Here is a 22725-nt window from a genome sequence, read left to right as displayed (position 1 = left end):
GTGCAGGTGAGCAGAATGTTAATGAAGTTAATGTGTTCCCGACTGGTGGCGAGGGCATATGAGTATCCAGGCGACTAGAACCCGTGACCATTGCTCTAAGATGATTTTTATGTTGAGACTAGAACATATATTTCCGCATATGTATTATTATTATAGATTTTTAGTATATGCATGGATTTTAGATTTAAGTATTTATTTTCTAATTTTTCATGGATTTTTGTGAAAGAAATATTATTTAGGAATTTTATTATGACATTCATATAAATTATTATTTAGTAATTAGTTTTAAGTATTTAATTGCATGCGTGTACCTTTATTGTATTTTTTGTGTATTTTTATTTTAAATTAAGTAAAGTTATTTTTAAGTACAATATATATATGTATGGGCATATATATATTTATATTCATTATTTTATAATAAGAGATTTAAAAAAAAAATTCAGTAGTAGTTTTAGGATGTTTCACTCCTGGTGCCCAACCATGCACCTACAACTGCCCCGTCGAATGGGGTGTCCAGACATACAGAAACACTGGACGTGAGCTCTAAGCTCAATACGAAATCAATGATATATATAATATATGCAACACATAAATGACTTAAAAATCAGGGTTAAATCACTTTCTCTGGGCGCCTGGAATACACAGTACCGGGCTAGAGAGCGACTCCACGTGGTACTCGTATATTCCCAAGACACGAATCCTCAGGAAGAATCACCTCGACTGATGAAAACTATCATGACTCACATCATCCGGATGCAGTCTCCGTAAAAACATATGCATGTGCTAAAGCCGTAAAACATGGTGAAACATATAGCACATACTCATGCAACACATATAATATATATCATGCTGGCCATCTCAGTCAGTACTAACGTACCTCACTACAGGAAAATCCTAGCAGTCCCACTCTAGGTTCCAAGCCTATCAACAACTTCTACAATGCAAATATCCATGCATCATTCATTAAGCTCAAAAAGCCTCAACTAAGCTATTGCATACTCCTAAATAATTTAAGGAGACCATAGCTATACCTGCGTCCGTCGTCAGCCCACTGATGGCGACTATCCCGCAACTAGGGCACACCCCTGCTGCAGCTCCATAGCTTCGAGCGCTGCTCCGCTACACGAGCACTGCCTCGCTACTATGTCAGACACTATCTCACTATACTAAAGTATATTTCCTACTCCAACTCTAAAATAAGAGTACCCAAAGCCCAAAATAGAGCTATTAGGGCGAAGGTGAGGAATTCGGAATTGGCATGAAATGAGGAGCTCGGACCCTATATTTATAGACACCGATCGGAAGCTCCGTTCCTCGATCGGACGTTCCGTTCCGGCAGATCGGAAGCTCCGTTCCCCGATCGGAAGCTCCATTCGATACGTGTCAATTCGGTCCACATGCAACCACACACCTGTCACCGACAACCATCGGAAGCTCCGATTGCTGATCGGACATTTCGATCTCCCTGCTTCCGATGTGGTTCCGATCTCACCAAGATCGGAGGCTCCGATCCTGGATCGGTGATTCCGATCCCACTCGAGTCTTGGAACCTTCTAAGCCATTTTTCGAGTGTCCTGGATCCATTTCTGGAGTCCGTTAATCCTTTTGTATTTTTCTTAATCACGTTTTACTTAATCCAAACATAATTACTTGATTAATTACTCATTAATTGTTAATTACGGATACGGGTCACTACATTTTTCCTTTGGACGATGATCTCGATCAAGCGGGTGTTTGTATTATTCATGATCAGTGAGATCGTGGTCAGGATGGAAGATATATTAGTGTTGTGATACATTGGTGCCAAGGAAGTTGGACATTCGTATAGTAGCGCAGAAGCTTTCGGAATTCACTGAGGAGTTTGAGGAATGTTGAAAGTGGTTCAACGTTAACGAATGTTGTAAGAGTCAGAGTGTGTCGAAAGCTATTCGACCAAGCATTCAAGTGAGGGTTTTAATACGTTATCGAGGTTTTACCATATATTTCGAGAACGAAATCTTTTAAGGGAGGGGAGAATGTAGTGACCCGAATCCGTAATTAGCGATTAATGCGTAATTAATCGTATGTTTATGTTTAGATTAAGTAAAACATGATTTATGAAATTCCAAAAGAATTAACGGAGTCCGGAAATGGATTTAGAACACTCGAAAATAGTCGAGAAGATTCCGTGTCTTAGACAGGATCGGAGGCTCCGAACCTGAGTTCGGATGATCCGAAGTGTCCAAGTTCGGAGGGCCTGAGGATGTTCGGGAGGGTGAAGTTCGGACGATCCGAAGAGGGTGTTCCGACCAAAACGGGAATGGGCTAGGGTTATGAACTTATAATCTGATGATCGAGTCGATTCCATGATTATAAGTTCAGTCGAACGGTCCGATCTTCATCAGATAAGATAAGATAAGGAAATTATATGATTGACCAAAACTAGAGTTCGGACGATCCGAAGTCTCGGATCGGACGATCCGAACAGTAGTCCAGCCAGGTGTCCGAAGGAGTGACATTAGGAGTGACGTAATATCGGGATCAGACAATCCGAAGTCTCGATCGGACGGTTCGAAGTGCTATCAGGTGACACTTGTAATGCATGCAGAGTTCGGACGGTCCGAAGGCAGGATCGGATGGTCCGAACGTGTTCTATAAATATGAGGTCCGAGCTCCTCATTTGTGCGAATTTCGAATTCCTCTCTTTCGCCTACGTGGCTCTATTTTAGGGCTTTGGGTACTCTTATTTTAGAGTTGGAGTAGGGAATATATTATAGCATAGTCAGACAATGTCTGACATAGTAGCGGATCAGTGCTCGTGTAGCGGAGCCGTGCTCGAGGCTGTGGAGCAGCAGTAGGGGTGTGCCCCTAGTTGCGGGATAGTCGCCATCAGCGGGTTGACGATGGATGCAGGTATTGCTATGGTCTCCTTAAATTATTTAGGAGTATGCAATAGCTTAGTTAAGACTTTTAGAGCATTATGAATGATGCATGAGTATTTGTGTTGTAGAACTGATGATAGGCTTAGAACCTAGAGTGGGACTGCTAGGACTGTCTGTAGAAAGGTACGTAAGTACTGACTGAGATGGCCAGCATTGTAGCGACCCGACCCGGATCCACTACCTAATCAGAGTTAAGAGCATAATTAAGCATGCATTAAATCAAATTGCTGCGGAAGACTAAATACAAGTAGACCGGCAGAATACAACCGGCTAATCAAACTCGATTTATACAACCCAATCGAATTACTTTAAATAAAACCTACAGCTAATCCTGCTGTCTTCAAGGTCACTGGCTACTCCAGGCTCCTGGTGCTCAATCTTGCACCTATACCTACCCCATCGAATAGGGTATCCAGATACACGGAAAATACTGGACGTGAGCTCTAAGCTCAATACGAAAGCACGGATAAACATACAAATATGATGCATGCAAATGACTGGGTATCCATATCTGGGATAACTGTATACAAACTGCTCAAACTAGCGCCTGGGATATAAGCTCGTCACATCGGGGTAGCTAACCACTGTGTGCGACCACTCATTCCCGAATCCCGGACGCGGACCGCGGAGTCCTCGAGGTATCAGTACCTAAGGGTACTCGATATCAAACGTCCTAACAGGGCTGAGCAACCCTAACTGGCTCATCTCGAAAGATATATAGATGTACAGGCACAAGATGATATGCACATGCCGCATAACAATAATAACATGCAAACACATAAATGCAATATATAAGCATGCATATCCGCTGGCAATCTCAGTCAGTACTTACGTACCTTTCTAAGGCAGTCCTAGTAGTCCCACTCTAGGTTCCAAGCCTATTATCAAGTCTACAATGCAAATACCCATGCATCATTCAATAAGCGCTAAAAGCATTAACTAAGCTATTGCATACTCCTAAATAATTTAAGGAGACCATAGCTATACCTGCGTCCGTCGTCAGCCCACTGATGGCGACTATCCCGCAACTAGGGCACTCCCCTGCTGCGAATCCACAGCCTCGAACACGGCTCTACAACACGAGCACTGCTCCGCTACTATGTCAGACACTGTCTGACTATACTAAAACAAATATCCTACTCCAACTCTAGAATAAGAGTACCCAAAGTCTTAAAATAAGACCACGAGGGCGAAGGAGAGAATTCGGAATTGGCAAGAAATGAATGCCTCGGACCTTATATTTATAGGCATCGATCGGAACCTCCGATCCTCGATCGGAACTTCTGATCCTTGATCGGAACGTCCGATCCTGCCATCGGAGCTTCTGAACATCCTTATCTGCCACATGTCGAAATCTTACTGGTTGCCTTCGGATAGGGCGATCGGAGCTTCCGATCCCGATCGGAGTTTCCGATCCTGCCACACGTCATGCATGACGTAATATCGATCGGAGCTTTCGATCCTGCATCGGAGCTTCCGATCTCACATTCGGAGCTTCCGATCCTTCAGATACCAAATTGGTTTAATTAACATAATTAATCTCTTAATTATCAATTTTGATTACGGGATACTACATTCCCCCCCACTTAAGATATTTTGTCCTCGAAAATAGATTTTAAGTACCGAATGCAATACAAGGTACAGAAACATTCTTTATTCAAATCAAACGTTACAACCGAATACAACTCACAACTGAAATCAAAACAACTCAGGATGGTCTTCACGCATCCTTTCTTCAAGCTCCCAAGTAGCTTCCTCAGTGCCTCGGCGCTGCCACTGAACTAAAACCAAAGGAATGACTTTGTTCTGAAAAACCTTATCCTTATAATCTAGGATACGAATAGGTTTCTCAGCATAGGTCAAATCCTTGCTCACTTGAACCTCAGACCGCTGCAGAATACGAGACTCATCCGCCACATACCGTCGCAACAGTGATACGTGGAACACAGCGTGAATACTGGAAAGATGCGGTGGCAAAGCTAGCCGATAAGCAAAATCACCAATGTTCTCCAAGATCTCGAACTGACCGATAAACTTGGGAGACAACTTGCCTTTAAGACTAAATCTGAGAATCTTACGAAAAAGTGACATTCTCAGAAATACTGTCTCCCCCACTTCTTTCTAGAAGAATGGATTATGACAAGTCGCCCGTACAACGCCTCAACAGGTGTCCTCCCAATGCTACGATGGTGCCTATTGTTGTACGCGAACTTAATCAATGACAACTGATCTGACTAAACTGAACTAAAAATCCATAGTACATGCCCAAAACATGTCCTCCAAGGTATGGATAGCGCTCTCTATCTGACCATCTGTCTCTAGATGATATTCAGTATTTAAACTGAAAGCAGTGCTCGTAGCATGCTGGACACTCCCCCAGAATATGGAAGTAGACCTGGGTCTCAATCGCTGTCAATGCCCACCGGCATCCATGAAGTAGAACGATCTTTTGGATGTATAACCGAGCCTTACGATCAATAGAGTGCTCTCGACTGTTCTTCGAATACCCACGGTTCCTACGAACCTTAGCAGTGATAGTTCCTCGTCAAGTATACCACTTGATACCGACTATCCCTCTTGCTAGAATCAGTTCGTACTATCGAGAAGACCAGATACAACCAACCTGTATCTCCACTGGTCTAACACTGACATCAAATCCCAGAGGTAACCGCAAGTGTTAACCAATCGATTCCCACTTGACGTCCTGCCACAGATAACAACCAATCCCGAAAGTTCCTAGCATCGACAGACTTACATTCCGTACTTATTTTCTTCGATGTTGACTAATATTCTCAAAGAATGTCACCGCTATAATGCTGAACACATAGATGGGACCGCAACATCTACAACATTAGTAGTCTAGATTAAAGATCACCACTATCTCGTCACTCGAGATATCAATTGAATTCGCAACACTGGTTATCCAACCATAGATAACAATCCCAAGTCACACTTGACTTGCTACCAAGATGAACAAAACTAGTTCACCTCAACCCTTTGCGCAATCCATGACACATGCGGTAAACCGACGAATTTACCCGATAGATCTCGGTCGATCCCAACACCTCAATGGCATAGCACATCAAAACGTACTGGGAAATCACCGATAACAATCTCACTAGACTCTGAACACAATCTCAGCTGTCGTATCATCCCACGAACAAACAATTGATATCGGCCTGCTAATTCTCATTGAATTCCGCAACACTCGTCGAATCACAATTTAACAAAAATCCTCCGAGAAAACTGCTGGAAATGCCTAAACAAGTATTCGGCTAACAGTTCCCAAAACTGTAATCCAATAGCATGGAACAATTCTATTTCCAAAACTGGGTCAACCATTGCTAATCCAAGCAATGTTCAGATCAATTATGTCTTCTCTTACCACTGATAACTTTACCCGAGTTATCGAACTAGCCATGACTTACCAAAGTCAAAACATGCAATCACCTCCCGTGATCTATCGAACTTGAAAGTCCAAACAACTGCACTCCGAAAATCTCAACCACCCGAGAACCCTGAATGCAAATAATTCTCTTACTGTTCCGAGACATTTACTTAAAGGATCCAAACTCATAAGCACGACGACTTATAGTATCGTCCCAAGTATCTCTTGGTTCATGATATCTTAATTACTGATCTGCTCAACCAATCGACCTCGTCGATAAGTTGTGACTATCACACAACTTGTCAGTACCAACCAAATTATGGCAACCATCCGCCAGGTCTTGGTCCTTTGAAATCTCACATGGCTCGATCAATAATCATGTTCTCACGGCCATACGTTGGAATCAAAAGAATCACAGCTGATTCAACTCACCTATCTCTAACAAAGTCAGACAATAGCTATTAGTAGTCACCAGTACCAATCTTGCATCGATACTGCCTCACTACCAACTGTCGCGAAACTTGCTCCTGATAACTATATCTTTTGCTAAGACTGCAACAAATTGAGACCGAGGTTACTTGCCGCGGTGTCCCACCTGAAATCATCACCAAGTGTACACTGGCATAAATCACGCTATCCTCACGCCTCAAATAGTCATGTACAATCCTTAGCATCGGATATAATCTATCACTGAAGGAAACCATTAATGCTAAAAAAACTACTCATCTCCGAGTCAAATGTTTCAGGAATTTCACAAATCAAAACTCCTGGATAGCCCTTATCACAAGAGAATCCAAACCCCGACTAGATCCACTAGTCTAGCAGTATCCAATAGACTAAAACTATCTGTTCAAAGTACACACTCGTCAAGGAAAACCCCTCCAAGACTGGTCCTTGTGACAAAACTGCCAACCAATATCTCTGACGACAGTCAGACGATATCTAAACCGCTGACACCTAACAAGGAATCTAATCCAATGTCATACCCTGTCGTGACTGTTACCAAACTCTAGACTAAGTAGCCTTCCCACCGCCAATCCTGAAGCACGAAGGCTTCCAGGCATTCTCAGAAGTACGAAAGACTCCCAGAGTAACACTGGCATAGGGTCGCGCTTCATCATGTCTAGTCATGGTCATAGTCCACAACTCTTGGCATATACCCGACTTGGTATCCCGATGAAATCCCATCATCACGAAGTCTCAACCTATGCAGGTCAATCAGATTACTGTCCTAAGGAAACAACTTAGAACAAAAACTCAAAATTCCAAACAAGATCAATATTTCCATGCTCCCAGATGAATTACCTCATCAATGGCACTAACTCAGCCAAACGAGTAATTAGGTCAGCCCTAGGAAGACACCTAGACTAACCCCATGTCAACCCATTACCGTTGACTTACTCAAAATCCATGAGCTATCCTAGTTGATTAGTCAACTAATTCCAAACTTAGTAAAATTACTTGTAATCAAACACGAATCTTTGAATAAGAAAACATGTATCATTACTTCAAGTTATGTACAATTTCCTTTATTACAATCTCATGTAATACATATAATATTCAAAATACAACAAAATGTACATTCAATAACTTGAACTGATACAACCAAATTCTGATGATTCATTACAACTGAAATACTTTTTACAAATACATCAATACAGTATTTAAAATCGTCGAACTTGTCTTCACTCCTTGAGCATGAAGCTTCCAATTGACACACGCATCGATACAAGCATACTTCCGTCCAAGTCTCTCTACATGTTCTCCAGCGAAGAACTCCGGAGAAATGGCACGTGATAGCTAACCAGCTATGCTCTGCATCAGTGCATGTCAGTCGACTTCTTCTGCTCACGATCTAGCATCAGCGTTCTTCTTGTATCTAAATCATGCTTTTGAACATGAAGTTTTCCGTATGCCTACCAAAAGCATCGATACAAGCATACCGGCAAAACCATGTTCTGCATGAGGTTAAAGACCTCACTCTCGAAACCTGTCATGCTTTAGGCACTCGAGGCATTCTTTGGTGAAGGTCTATCTGACAATCTCTCCAACTACGAGTGGAGAATCTTCAAGGACTGGAACCACATGGATTACTAAACACCATTCGTTCCAAAAATCCCTCAGAGGTATTTGACGCGATAAAACCGATCTTCTCTTCCAGTCTTCCCTGGCTGGAATCCATATGTTCTTCGATCAACATCCCAATGCATCGAATGATGAACCGTCCACAGCAGTCAGTCTATCTATTGATATGCTACTACTGGTGTTCTCATCACTGCTGCATTCCTTTTAGTAAAAACTTCTGCCACAAACCTTGGCAATGAAGAACCAAATCTTCTTTCACTAGCCTCAATCAATCCTACAAGGATAATCAAGAAGTCTTATTATCAATTTCCTAAGTCCCTTGCATGCAGTGCTCTGATACCATAAATGTAGCGACCCGACCCGGATCCACTACCTAATCAGAGTTATGAGCATAATTAAGCATGCATTAAATCAAATTGCTCCGGAAGACTAAATACAAGTAGACTGACAGAATACAACCGGCTAATCAAACTCGATTTATACAACCCAATCGAATTACTTTAAATAAAACCTACAGCTAATCCTGCTGTCTTCAAGGTCACTGGCTACTCCAGGCTCCTGGTGCTCAATCCTGCACCTATACCTGCCCCATCGAATAGGGTATCCAGATACACGGAAAATACTGGACGTGAGCTCTAAGCTCAATACGAAAGCACAAATAAACATACAAATATGATGCATGCAAATGACCGGGTATCCATATCTGGGATAACTGTATACAAACTACTCAAACTGGCGCCTGGGATATAAGCTCGTCACATCGGGGTAGCTAACCACTGTGTGCGACCACTCATTCCCGAATCTCGGACGCGGACCGCGAAGTCCTCGAGGTATCAGTACCTAAGGGTACTTGATATCAAACATCCTAACAGGGCTGAGCAACCCTAACTGGCTCATCTCGAAAGATATATAGATGTACAGGCACAAGATGATATGCACATGCCGCATAAAAATAATAACATGCAAACACATAAATGCAACATATAAGCATGCATATTTGCTGGCAATCTCAGTCAGTACTTACGTACCTTTCTAAGGCAGTCCTAGTAGTCCCACTCTAGATTCCAAGCCTATCATCAAGTCTACAATGCAAATACCCATGCATCATTCAATAAGCGCTAAAAGCCTTAACTAAGCTATTGCATACTCCTAAATAATTTAAGGAGACCATAGCTATACCTGCGTCCGTCGTCAGTCCACTGATGGCGACTATCCCGCAACTTGGGCACTTCCCTGCTGCGAATCCACAGCCTCGAACACGGCTCTACAACACGAGCACTGCTCCGCTACTATGTCAGACACTGTCTGACTATACTAAAACAAATATCCTACTCCAACTCTAGAATAAGAGTACCCAAAGTCTTAAAATAAGACCACGAGGGCGAAGGAGAGAATTCGGAATTGGCAAGAAATGAATGCCTCGGACCTTATATTTATAGACATCGATCGGAACCTCCGATCCTCGATCGGAACTTCTGATCCTTGATCGGAACGTCCGATCCTGCCATCGGAGCTTCCGAACATCCTTATCTGCCACATGTCAAAATCTCACTGGTTGCCTTCGGATAGGGCGATCGGAACTTCCGATCCCGATCGGAGTTTCCGATCCTGCCACACGTCATGCATGACGTAATATCGATCGAAGCTTCCGATCCTGATCGGAGCTTCCGATCTCACCTTCGGAGCTTCCGATCCTTCAGATACCAAATTGGTTTAATTAACATAATTAATCTCTTAATTACCAATTTCGATTACGGGGTACTACAAGCATGATATATATTATATGTGTTGCATGAGTATGTGCTATTTGTTTATATGTTTTACGGCTTTAGCACATGCATGTTTCTACGGTAGACTGCATCTGGTATGATGTGAGTCTAGACAGTTTCAATCGATGATGAGTTACTCCTTATGGATTCGTGTCTGGGGACACTCAGCCTTGGGTTTTGCTATCACTAGGAGCGACCACGACGGTGGGGCAGACGCTATAGTTGATAGGTGAATATAGGAGCGGCACCGCGGACTTGCTATCCGACATTGCCCAGTATATTCATGGCGCCTCTGAGTACTGTTTTTTACCCTAGTTTTAAATATACTTATGTGCTGCATATATTATATATATCATTGCTTTCGTATTGAGCTTAGAGCTCACGTCCAGTATTTTCTATATGTCTGGACACACCATTCGATGGGGCAGGTATAGGTGCAGGATTGAGCACCAGGAGCTTGGAGTATCCAGTGACCAGTGAAGACAGCAGATTAGCTGTAGGTCTTTACCCTTAGGATTATTTGTAGTTCGATTGAGTTGTATATCGGCTTATTTAAATGGTTGTATTATGCCGGTCTGCTTTTATTTAAGTCTTCCGCAGCGATTTATTTTAAATACATGCTTAATTATGCTCTAACTCTGATTAGATAGTGGATCCGGGTTGGGTCGCTACAAAGCCTATAATCAAAAGTTCACTGTATCACTACATAAGTTCTATAAGTCTTAACTAAGTTAATAGATACTCCCAAAATTTAATAAGATTCCCGGACCATACCTTTGTTCGTAGTAAGCCCTTTGATGTCGCTCGTTCTGGAGGACTATAACAACACCTTTGTTATTCCAAAGCCTCTCTATTAACCGATAGGGCCCTCAAGTGTATACCTTACACTATATATAACTGAAGAAGAAAATTCGGGAATTCGTATTCAGAAATGGATCTGAAGACCCCTATTTATAGGCAAAATCTCGGCCATGATCGGAGCCTCCGTTCCGGGATCGGAGCGTCCGATCTTTGCATGCACGTGGCGATAGAACCGTCCGATCTGATTACTACTCGACACTTGTCAAAACTCGTGGCTTAGTCATCGTGCATGGCTGGCCGGGGAAGATCGGACCGTCCGTTCTTAGATTGGAGCGTCCGATCCTACTTTTCTTCCGAAGTAAACAACTTCATTTCGGAGCTTCCGATCTTGCAAGGTTCGGATCGTTCGATCTGGGTTCGGACCGTCCGATCCTTTTCAAACTTTAAAAGTCCAATTCTTTCATATGAAGCCCGATTAAGCCCTTGAATTGGTTAAATGCTAACGCTTAATCATGTTTATCGTATTATTATCTTAAAATAGAATCTTGTTTTCTACAAGTGTTATATAAACTAGTACACCGAGCACATGCATTGCATGTGTACAAAATATAGTTTTATAAATTTGAATTTATTTATAATTTTTTCTTCCATTAAGATAATGAGATAGTGGTAACTAAAAATTAAAATAATGAAATAGTGGGAAGAAGATGTGGAAAATTTTTGAATGATAATTTACTTTTGTCTTTAAATTATTAAATATGTTGAAAGGATCATAAGGGTAAATTTAAAAATTTATTAAAATGAACAAAACTAATTTTTTTAATGATTTTATCTTTTATAATATAGTAAAGATTTACATTTTTCTTCACTGACAAGGTGAGTGACCAAGACATACCCACGTGCATTGGGCAATCAGACATCGTATAATCCACATAGTGTGTTACACCATAAAATCGATCTCGTTGCACCAAGACAGATATCGGTAGTGTTTGGGATTGATCTAAGAAAATGTATTGCAGGGACGAACTACACTGCTTTGGCTTCAAGACAAAAGAAGATTGCTAGTGCAACAAAGTTTACAGGATCTACGAGAAAGTTCAATATGCAGAAACAAGATGGGAATAATAATGCGAAAGCACATATTGTATCTCATTAATCGCAATTTTGAAGTGAAGGGATCCACGAAATCCAACTCTTGCACAAAATAATGATTCAGCGGTAGCATTACACGTCATCAAGCTTTCAATCCTTTGATGAACTACGAGTCATGGAAGAATCGAAGCTGATGGATAAGTGTATTTCCTCTCATTTTACATTCACACGCAATATTTTGACGTAGTTAGCATATTTTCAACATAAAAAACACGAATATCAAATAATTATACAAACAAACATAAAGCGGCAAATCACCAACAGTGCAGATTGCACCAGATACATCATGAATTGTCATCAAATAGACCTCATGCCGATCATTTCTTCAACACACTGCAAGGAAAAATTTCCAGCAGCATTAATCTCAACTAAGCATTTGAATAGCTCACCGAGAGAAATACTATGAACCCCCATTGTATAGTATTTTAATTTTAAATCCACGGAGACGATCTGAGCGAGAATCAGTTAAAATTTACATACTGATAAGAAAGGAGACCAATTTCTTAATTTCAGTTAAATTCTCATGTAAACAAAACTTAAATCAAGAACTTACTTGTACAAATAGGCTGCAATTCCAAGAATTATACACAGCAAAATGATGTCGATACAGAAATTTCGACTAGATCTCAGCTGGAAGAAAAACAAAATTAAAGCAAGTAACAGTGATAGAATTGTAGTGTAATGTGCTGATAGGGTAGAGCAGAAATAGAATGCAAGTTACAGATTTGCTCACCTGATTAACAGTGTCCTTCAATCTGACATTGGTGTTTTTAAGGTCAGACGTTGCCTTGTCTACCTGCAAAGAAGTCAACAAAAGAGCTTAGAACTATCTCCAACAAAGTAAAGGTACATCTCAATTTCTCAACACTTCCATGTAACTAGCAAGTTAGTACTGTGTTCAGCAAAGTTTAAGTACTGCTCCACGTTTGAAAGTAAACCATGGTCTCTCTATTGCAATCAACATCTACTAAGCTTAGGTGCTAATGAAGGAGAGATCTGTAGGGTAAGGTAGTGGGGTTGTCTGAAGAGTGATTTTTTTTTCAACTTTCCATGGCGCCTGACATGTGCATTCATTTATTAAAAATATGTGCATTCATTTATTAATAATTTAAATGGACGACGAGTATTTACTAACCGGAATCATATCTACACACTTCTAATGTTAGAAAATATGTAATTCATGAAAATGTACCATTATAAGGTAAACTACATCAAAACATAATGAAAGCAAACAGATAGCAGGAGAGAGAAAAACATGTTAAAAGTACACAAAACTTAGTGTTGCTTCAAAAAAAAATTACAATGTTAATCATATTGACTAACCTTAGTGTCAATTTCATCCATAAGAGGAACTTGCCTATCAACTTCCTGTATAAAATGAATAATGTTTCAATTTACAAACCATAAATATCGAAAAAATATGAGATGAACAAAAAAGGCACAAAAACCTCGTTCATGTCATGAGCCATGTTTTTTAATGTGTCCAAACCTTCGGCTATCATGTCCAATCCATGGTCCTGCGTCATGAAAATAGGGCATTGTAAGCCAGATGCTATCGACAAAAATCATTGAGGTTCATGGATAATTATATTATATACTGCTGAGTGCTAACTGCTCCAACTTAAAACATGCCTGTTTCATTTTTCTCATTTCATACTCCTGCCTGAATTGACTTGATTCTTCAGTTTGCTGAAAGTATTCATTGTCAAACTGTCCATCTAGAATTTGAAGTTCATTACATAGCCATGAGTGAAATAATGAACATAAATTATCCTCATCCAAGAAAAAAGACAGATAAATATACAATCTAGGAACTGAAACTTATAGAAAAGACAAATACCTGAATCAAATTTGAGATTGGAACGAGGTGGAGCTGATGTTCCCCAACCAAAAGATGGTTTAGGTGCAGGTGCAGAGCCATCTGGTATGGCTTGAATTCTATCAGGCAGCGCAAGTACCAAATCATTACGGGTGGTCAGTTCTTCTGTTGAAAGTCCTTTAACCTAAAACAAGACTATCGTCAGTAATGATGTAAAGTCCGAAAACAGAAACCAAGGTTTGTTTACCAAAGAAAAATTACAGATGAAAGAACAAAAACTAAAATCAAGACAGAAAAAAGAAACCGCGAATGACTCAAAAACCAAAGAGAATTTGATAACAAATCAAACAGACAAAATGTAGATCTAGCAAGTACGTACAATTCCACAGAAGCTGCTCTGATGCCAATTACTCAAATCATGACAAGATGTCATGAAAAAGTATCCAAATATACCAAGAAATAGCAGCCATAAGGGTCAAATCAAGAACCACACACCAAAATTCAGAGAGACTACCAACATATCACCATTTCTTCGATTCATAATCCATCTTAGAGCAAACCATAAAACAGTCTCTAATTGAAAACAAGTATTTTCCTTAAGATGTTAATCTTCAAATTAGTGATGCGATAAAGAGTTCAAGAGCACTTATTGGCAGTGTCATTGCCTAAACCCCTGTGATATCGAGTGGTTAAAAAAAAGAGAAAGGAATCATCGATTAATGATTTTGGTCTTGCCTGTCAAAGAGTTCGAATACAATTTAAACAAATCGTACACACTATCTCTGGAGTATTAGATCCTCAAAAAGGTGGCAAATCTAAATTAAAATGAAGCAATACTTCGATCTATTGATCATGTAGCTCCATGTTCTCTTTTACTTCTTTCGAGGGAAACCAAGATACATTAAAGCAAGTATCATCGTTTAGGTAATCCATAGCAGATGCTGCAAGCTCTAGAAATAAATATAGAAACAACATTTAAGAGCCCTCTTTTCCCCCAATTCTCATGTCAAGAGTCATACATGTAAGTAAACAGCAGTCTCAATCACCTGTTGTGTTCTCCAGAAAATGCAAGATCAACACGAAGAACACAAGTGTATTACAATAAAAAACCCAGAGTATAATCTCTGTTACAATCTTTTCCCTAGCTAAGTGCTAGTCACTCTTCACGTGTAAATGATTCTAACTGAATACCCTCCCATACAATTCCTCTCGCTTATATACTACCACCCCCTTCACGTGTGTTTCTCTTTGATTTCCTAACATACACGTTAATAATCTCGGGCTTCCCATGTCTATCTTCATTTGGGCTTTCTGGGCTTGAAGTCCCTGGGCCCCCTAGTTCCATGTTTTTAGCCATTGAATTTGGATTCATAACATCACCCCTCTCTGGATTATCACAAGATTCAAGCCAAAATATCCATAAACAACTAAAGGGTAAAGAACTGAAATAGATACAATAAACAAATAAATGGAACTCATAAGAGAGCATTTAACAGATTGGACAGGCGTCGTGTGAAACTAAAGTATGATTAGACCAAAAACTTAAAACCCGGAAAAGTAAATCAATGCATATAACCAAAATACTAAAAACCAGGAAGCTAATCAAACATCCCGAAAAGTCAAACTACAGTGAGCTATCAACAAAGCAGAATCAACGCCAAACCTTCTTAACAGCTAATCTCTGCAACTTAGGGACCTCCTCGAGCAATTTGGCCTTGGTCCTCCGAATCTCGGCATTGATCGCCACAACCGATGCCCTATTCTTCTCGTTCAAAGCTGTCTCCGCCTTCTGCCGGGATTCCAGCAAATAGAAACTCCAATTCAAACTCCGATACACAAATAATGACTTGACTAAGAAAATTGACGCAGAAAAGCAAAGCTCAACCTGGAGAGAAGATTCAATGTCGGACTCTACGGAAGCGTACAGGCGGGCGAACGCATCGTCTCCGGCGACGTTGGAGTCCTTGGCAGCGACGTCGTACTTGTCGTACTTCTTGCAGATCGCATCCACACGAGTCAGTAGATCGATCAAGCTCATTTTTCACCCCAAATTTTGCCTTTTTTTTACGAGTTTAGGTTTCAAATTTTGGGATCGAGCAAAGAGAATGGAGATGGGAGAGATCTCCGAGGGTTCTATTGTCAAAGGGGACTTGCTTTCTCTGAGAATTAATTGACACATAATTCTATTTTATATTTAAATTTGAATAATAAATAAATAAATGATTATAAACACCCGTTATTTTAATTACGTAAATCCGCCTACATAATTAGGAGATTTAATTATTTAAATTTATGATTTATGGGTTAAATAATTATGTGAATTATTTATGCATGATTTAATTTATTTTTAAACATTTAACCCATAATTAGTAATTTTTATGATTTTTAGTATTTTAATTATTTGATCGCGTAGACGGAACCGTGGACGGACGAGATGACAACTTTCCACCCAAATTATTTTATGAACCTTTTTAGAGCCTTAAAATATTATTTTGAGTTTTATTATCTCAAAATTTTTAGTATTTGATTTTATATAATTTTAGAAGTCCATTTTTATCCAAAATTAGCCAAAATATTGACTTTTTAGTATTTTTAAAAATTTCCTACTCTAATATTTCGGGATTTAACTTTCCCATCAGATTACTTTTATTTTTAGGGATTTTTAAATAAGTGTTTTATGGTATAATATAATTCTAATTAAGTTATTATCCTAATTAAATTCCATTTAACCTAAAATCAAAACCTAATCTACCCAAACCCCTTAGCCGATCATCCCACCCCCATCAGCCGCCACCCTCACAGAAAACCTCACCATCTTCGACCTAGCAAGCTCCAAGAACACCATAGCCACACTTTTGAAGGTCCAAGCTCGTTGTCGTCGTCCCGTCGTCCCGGAACCGTCTTACGCTCGTGTTTTCTCGTCGTCTACGGTGAAAGGCATGATTTTCTTCTCATTTTAACATTATATCAGTGTATACGTGTAGGTAATTTTTGTGCATCAGAATTGTTTAAAGATTTTTCAGAAAATCGATTGAATGTTGTTGTTGTGCATCCTTCTTCAAATTCATGGCATGCTCACGGTTTCTTTCTCTCTATGCATTGGTTCGGCTGATGGCTAGGTCTCCTGGGGTGTGAGTACGTGGTCTGGGCTCGGGTGGCTCGAGTGGTTCGAGCCAAACGAGCCCAGGTGGTCACCTTGTGCAGCCAAGTGCACGGCCGAGAGCAGTTTAGGGTTTTGGGTTTGCAGGGCTTCGGTTCAACAGTTGGACGTGCATGGGGTCGGGGGCCTGGTGGGGTTCAAACCGGCAGGACCCTGGGGAGGTCCTGCCGGCGGCGCTCCGGCCGGCCGTGGCCGGAGCAGGGCGGCAGCAGGCGTTGAAGGCCTGCTGCCCGAGCCCTCGGCGGCCGAGAGGAGTAGGAAAAGTAAGGAGTCGGGTTAGGGTTTCAGATGGATTCCGGGTCGGGTCTTGGGTCCGGGTCGGGTCAGTAAGTTAGTGGGTCGGGTCAAGTGAGTCCGGGTTCGGGTTAGGTGGGCCGGGCTTGAGTCTTTTTATTTTTAAAACATTTTATGAATTAATGGGTTTTTGAGTCAATTAAATTGAAATAAAATTATTTGGACTCCCAAATAATTTTATTTGAACTTTTAAAATTTTAATTAAGTTAGTCCATTAATTTTATGGGCTTTTAGGCCCGTAAAAGTTATTGGGCCAGTCTTTAGGTTTTTGGGCCCATTGGGCCAGTTTAAGTGTTATTGGGCTTAGTGTAATTTTAATGGGCTTAATTAATTTAATTGGGCTTAGATTAATTAATTGGGCTTAAAGTTTAAGTTATTGGGCTTAAGTATGTTAATGGGCCAGATTTAAGTTAATGGGCTTGAGTGTAGGGCCAGCAGTCCAGGACCATCCATGAGAAAAATTGCATGTGTCCTGATTATATATTTAATTATTTTTATGCATTTAAGTTATTTTAATATTTATATGTTAGTAAGAAAATTAAATTAAATATATATGAAGGACACATAATTTATTTAAGTACATGCATTCATGAAATCAATTTTTATGCTATGATTGAAATTCTATGGTTGAGCAAATAAAATATTTTAGGTGGAAATTGAAGTAGTGTGGCCATTTATGTATGGGCAGTTTCTGCCATTTATGTATGGGCAGTTTCTGCCATTTATGTATGGGTGGTTCGCCACCAGCCTCGTACGATGGTTTCTTAGACTGATCAGTCGCACTATAAGTATGGGTCACACTTACGGATAGGACCATTCGATGTTAAGAAAATAAGTGCTCAACAACTCATGTATGTATGATATTATGTATGTTATGTATTATGTTATTTATGTTTATTTAAGTAAGTTATGTTATGAAATTTTAAGCATGCTCATTCATGTATATGTATGTATTAGTATTAAATTGATTTAAATTATTTTAAACCCTTGTTAGTATGCATGTTGGGCCTCTAGGCTCACTACACTGATATGGTGCAGGTGAGTATGTAGAGGAGCAGGTTACCCCTACCGGTGGTGAGGACGTATGAGCAGTGCTGCAGTAGCCCCGTGACCGTGACAGCTTCTGAGTCACCATACATGTTGTCTTATGATACATTTTAATATTTTTCGAGGGTTGAGGTTTTTGAATATTTTATTAAATATTGTTAGTGCATGCACACTTTTTATTCATTTTATGTATGCAGTATATTTTTAATTATAGTGTTGACTCAGATAGTTATTTATTTTAAAGAATGCATTTTTTTTAAGTATTTAATTGTTTATTTATTTAGTCATGTATTTATTTTAAATATTTTATTCTGTGCATATATGTATGGGCATATATGTACATATTTTATTTAGTAGTAAAAAAAAAAATTTTTTTTTCCGCATATTTATTTATTATAGAGTTAGGGTCGTTTCAGTTGGTATCAGAGCACGGTCCTTGGAGGGGTCATTACTGCTATGCGAGCTCAGAAATCCACGCTACCGGTCTGTAAGTTTTAAATGTTTATAGTAAGATTTAATTTCCACCTAAAATATTTTATTTGCTCAACCATAGAATTTCAATCATAGCATAAAAATTGATTTCATGAATGCATGTACTTAAATAAATTGTGTGTCCTTCATATATATTTAATTTAATTTTCTTACTAACATATAAATATTAAAATAACTTAAATGCATAAAAATAATTAAATATATAATCAGGACACATGCAATTTTTCTCATGGATGGTCCTGGACTGCTGGCCCTACACTCAAGCCCATTAACTTAAATCTGGCCCATTAACATACTTAAGCCCAATAACTTAAACTTTAAGCCCAATTAATTAATCTAAGCCCAATTAAATTAATTAAGCCCATTAAAATTACACTAAGCCCAATAACACTTAAACTGGCCCAATGGGCCCAAAAACCCAAAGATTGGCCCAATAAATTTTACGGGCCCAAAAGCCCATAAAATTAATGGACTAACTTAATTAAAATTTTAAAAGTTCAAATAAAATTATTTGGGAGTCCAAATAATTTTATTTCAATTTAATTGACTCAAAAACCCATTAATTCATAAAATGTTTTAAAAATAAAAAGACTCGAGCTCGGCCCACCTAACCCGGACCCGGACTCACTTGACCCGACCCACTAACTTACTGACCCGACCCGGACCCAAGACCCGACCCGGAAGCCATCTGAAACCCTAACCCGACTCCTTACTTTTCCTACTCCTCTCGGCCGCCGAGGGCTCGGGCAGCAGGCCTTCAACGCCTGCTGCCGCCCTGCTCCGGCCACGACCGGCCGGAGCGCCGCCGGCAGGACCTCCCCAGGGTCCTGCCGGTTTGAACCCCACCAGGCCCCCGACCCCATGCACGTCCAACTGTTGAACCGAAGCCCTGCAAACCCAAAACCCTAAACTGCTCTCGGCCGTGCACTTGGCTGCACAAGGTGACCACCTGGGCTCGTTTGGCTCGAACCACTCGAGCCACCCGAGCCCAGACCACGTACTCACACCCCAGGAGACCTAGCCATCAGCCGAACCAATGCATAGAGAGAAAGAAACCGTGAGCATGCCATGAATTTGAAGAAGGATGCACAACAACAACATTCAATCGATTTTCTGAAAAATCTTTAAACAATTCTGATGCACAAAAATTACATACACGTATACACTGATATAATGTTAAAATGAGAAGAAAATCATGCCTTTCACCATAGACGACGAGAAAACACGAGCGTGGGACGGTTCCGGGACGACGGGACGACGACAACGAGCTTGGACCTTCAAAAGTGTGGCTATGGTGTTCTTGGAGCTTGCTAGGTCGAAGATGGTGAGGTTTTCTGTGAGGGTGGCGGCTGATGGGGGTGGGATGATCGACTAAGGGGTTTGGGTAGATTAGGTTTTGATTTTAGGTTAAATGGAATTTAATTAGGATAATAACTTAATTAGAATTATATTATACCATAAAACATTTATTTAAAAATCCCTAAAAATAAAAGTAATCTGATGGGAAAGTTAAATCCCGAAATATTAGAGTAGGGAATTTTTAAAAATACTAAAAAGTCAATATTTTGGCTAATTTTGGATAAAAATGGACTTCTAAAATTATATAAAATCAAATACTAAAAATTTTGAGATAATAAAACTCAAAATAATATTTTAAGGCTCTAAAAAGGTTCATAAAATAATTTGGGTGGAAAGTTGTCATCTCGTCCGTCCACGGTTCCGTCTACGCGATCAAATAATTAAAATACTAAAAATCATAAAAATTACTAATTATGGGTTAAATGCTTAAAAATAAATTAAATCATGCATAAATAATTCACATAATTATTTAACCCATAAATCATAAATTTAAATAATTAAATCTCCTAATTATGTAGGCGGATTTACGTAATTAAAATAACGGGTGTTACAATATAAGTTGATGAACAAATAAAATTTAATCAAAAGTTGATGGACAAATAAAATTTATAATCATTTATTTATTTATTATTCAAATTTAAATATAAAATAGAATTATGTGTCAATTAATTCTCAGAGAAAGCAAGTCCAGCCCTTTGACAATAGAACCCTCGGAGATCTCTCCCATCTCCATTCTCTTTGCTCGATCCCAAAATTTGAAACCTAAACTCGTAAAAAAAAAGGCAAAATTTGGGGTGAAAAATGAGCTTGATCGATCTACTGACTCGTGTGGATGCGATCTGCAAGAAGTACGACAAGTACGACGTCGCTGCCAAGGACTCCAACGTCGCCGGAGACGATGCGTTCGCCCGCCTGTACGCTTCCGTAGAGTCCGACATTGAATCTTCTCTCCAGGTTGAGCTTTGCTTTTCTGCGTCAATTTTCTTAGTCAAGTCATTATTTGTGTATCGGAGTTTGAATTGGAGTTTCTATTTGCTGGAATCCCGGCAGAAGGCGGAGACAGCTTTGAACGAGAAGAATAGGGCATCGGTTGTGGCGATCAATGCCGAGATTCGGAGGACCAAGGCCAAATTGCTCGAGGAGGTCCCTAAGTTGCAGAGATTAGCTGTTAAGAAGGTTTGGCGTTGATTCTGCTTTGTTGATAGCTCACTGTAGTTTGACTTTTCGGGATGTTTGATTAGCTTCCTGGTTTTTAGTATTTTGGTTATATGCATTGATTTACTTTTCCTGGTTTTAAGTTTTTGGTCTAATCATACTTTAGTTTCACACGACGCCTGTCCAATCTGTTAAATGCTCTCTTATGAGTTCCATTTATTTGTTTATTGTATCTATTTCAGTTCTTTACCCTTTAGTTGTTTATGGATATTTTGGCTTGAATCTTGTGATAATCCAGAGAGGGGTGATGTTATGAATCCAAATTCAATGGCTAAAAACATGGAACCAGGGGGCCCAAGGACTTCAAGCCCAGAAAGCCCAAATGAAGATAGACATGGGAAGCCCGAGATTATTAACGTGTATGTTAGGAAATCAAAGAGAAACACACGTGAAGGGGGTGGTAGTATATAAGCGAGAGGAATTGTATGGGAGGGTATTCAGTTAGAATCATTTACACGTGAAGAGTGACTAGCACTTAGCTAGGGAAAAGATTGTAACAGAGATTATACTCTGGGTTTTTTATTGTAATACACTTGTGTTCTTCGTGTTGATCTTGAATTTTCTGGAGAACACAAAATTGGCCCGACCTGCCGGATCCGAGGAGCGTCGATTCACGATGGTCAGCACACGAGCAGAAGCAAAATTTGAAGCCATGGAGAGACCGGTGAGTGGGTTACAGGAAAATATGTTACAGGTACAGGAACGATTGGAGAAGATGGACAGAGCTCTCGAAGGCTTTGTAGATTTGAAAACGTTGATGGAACAGTTGATCAAGGGGCAGAGAGGGGAGAATGTCAATAACATCCGAATGGAGGAAGTACATGGCGAAGGAGGAGGAGGTATGCAGGAGAAGGGAGAGAGTGCCGCGGGTATCGGAGGGAGTAGTAGTGATGGTATTTCTGCGGAGATGAAAACTGCGCTGAAGAAGGTGGAATTGCCGGCGTTCGAGGGAGAGGATCCGATGGGATGGTTGGGGAAGATGGAACAATTTTTTGATGTGCACGATACGCCCATGGATTGTAGGCTCAAGTTGGCCTACATCTGTATGCACGGTTCTACAGTGCACTGGTATCGGTGGATGAAAGCAAGAATTCCAAATATGAATTGGGATAGGTTCGCGGAAGAAATCATCAAACGATATAGTGGGTTCCATGCGAATCCATTTGAGTTGATGGCTTCGTTGAAACAAGGACAACAATCGACTGATGCCTATATTGAGAAAT

General features: G+C 40.0%; 1 protein-coding gene across 1 annotated transcript; it reads right to left on the bottom strand.

Annotated features, from left to right (window-relative positions):
* Positions 1–12089: 12089 nt before the first annotated feature.
* Positions 12090–16078, bottom strand: LOC140874707 (syntaxin-71-like). Its single transcript, XM_073278062.1, has 9 exons — positions 15821–16078; positions 15599–15724; positions 13957–14119; positions 13749–13834; positions 13565–13633; positions 13440–13484; positions 12850–12912; positions 12670–12746; positions 12090–12449 (listed from the first exon to the last, which is right to left on the bottom strand). Exons 1-9 carry the CDS (start codon positions 15971–15973, stop codon positions 12434–12436), a joined length of 798 nt encoding a protein of 265 aa, XP_073134163.1. The 5' UTR covers positions 15974–16078; the 3' UTR covers positions 12090–12433.
* Positions 16079–22725: the final 6647 nt, after the last annotated feature.

The sequence above is a fragment of the Henckelia pumila genome, chromosome 1, assembly GCF_033568475.1.
Source record: "Henckelia pumila isolate YLH828 chromosome 1, ASM3356847v2, whole genome shotgun sequence".
Classification (NCBI taxonomy): Eukaryota; Viridiplantae; Streptophyta; class Magnoliopsida; order Lamiales; family Gesneriaceae; genus Henckelia; species Henckelia pumila.
Note: the sequence above shows the minus strand (reverse complement) of the source record. Positions and strands in the feature narration are given on the sequence as shown.

Coding starts and splice junctions, on each gene's coding strand:
- LOC140874707 (XM_073278062.1), bottom strand. CDS start 15,973: ATGAGCTTGATCGATCTACTGACTCGTGTGGATGCGATCTGCAAGAAG. Junction 13,835..13,956: donor CAATCTCAAATTTGATTCAG/GTATTTGTCTTT, acceptor TTCAAATTCTAG/ATGGACAGTTTGACAATGAA. Junction 12,913..13,439: donor TGGATGAAATTGACACTAAG/GTTAGTCAATAT, acceptor ACTTCTTTGCAG/GTAGACAAGGCAACGTCTGA.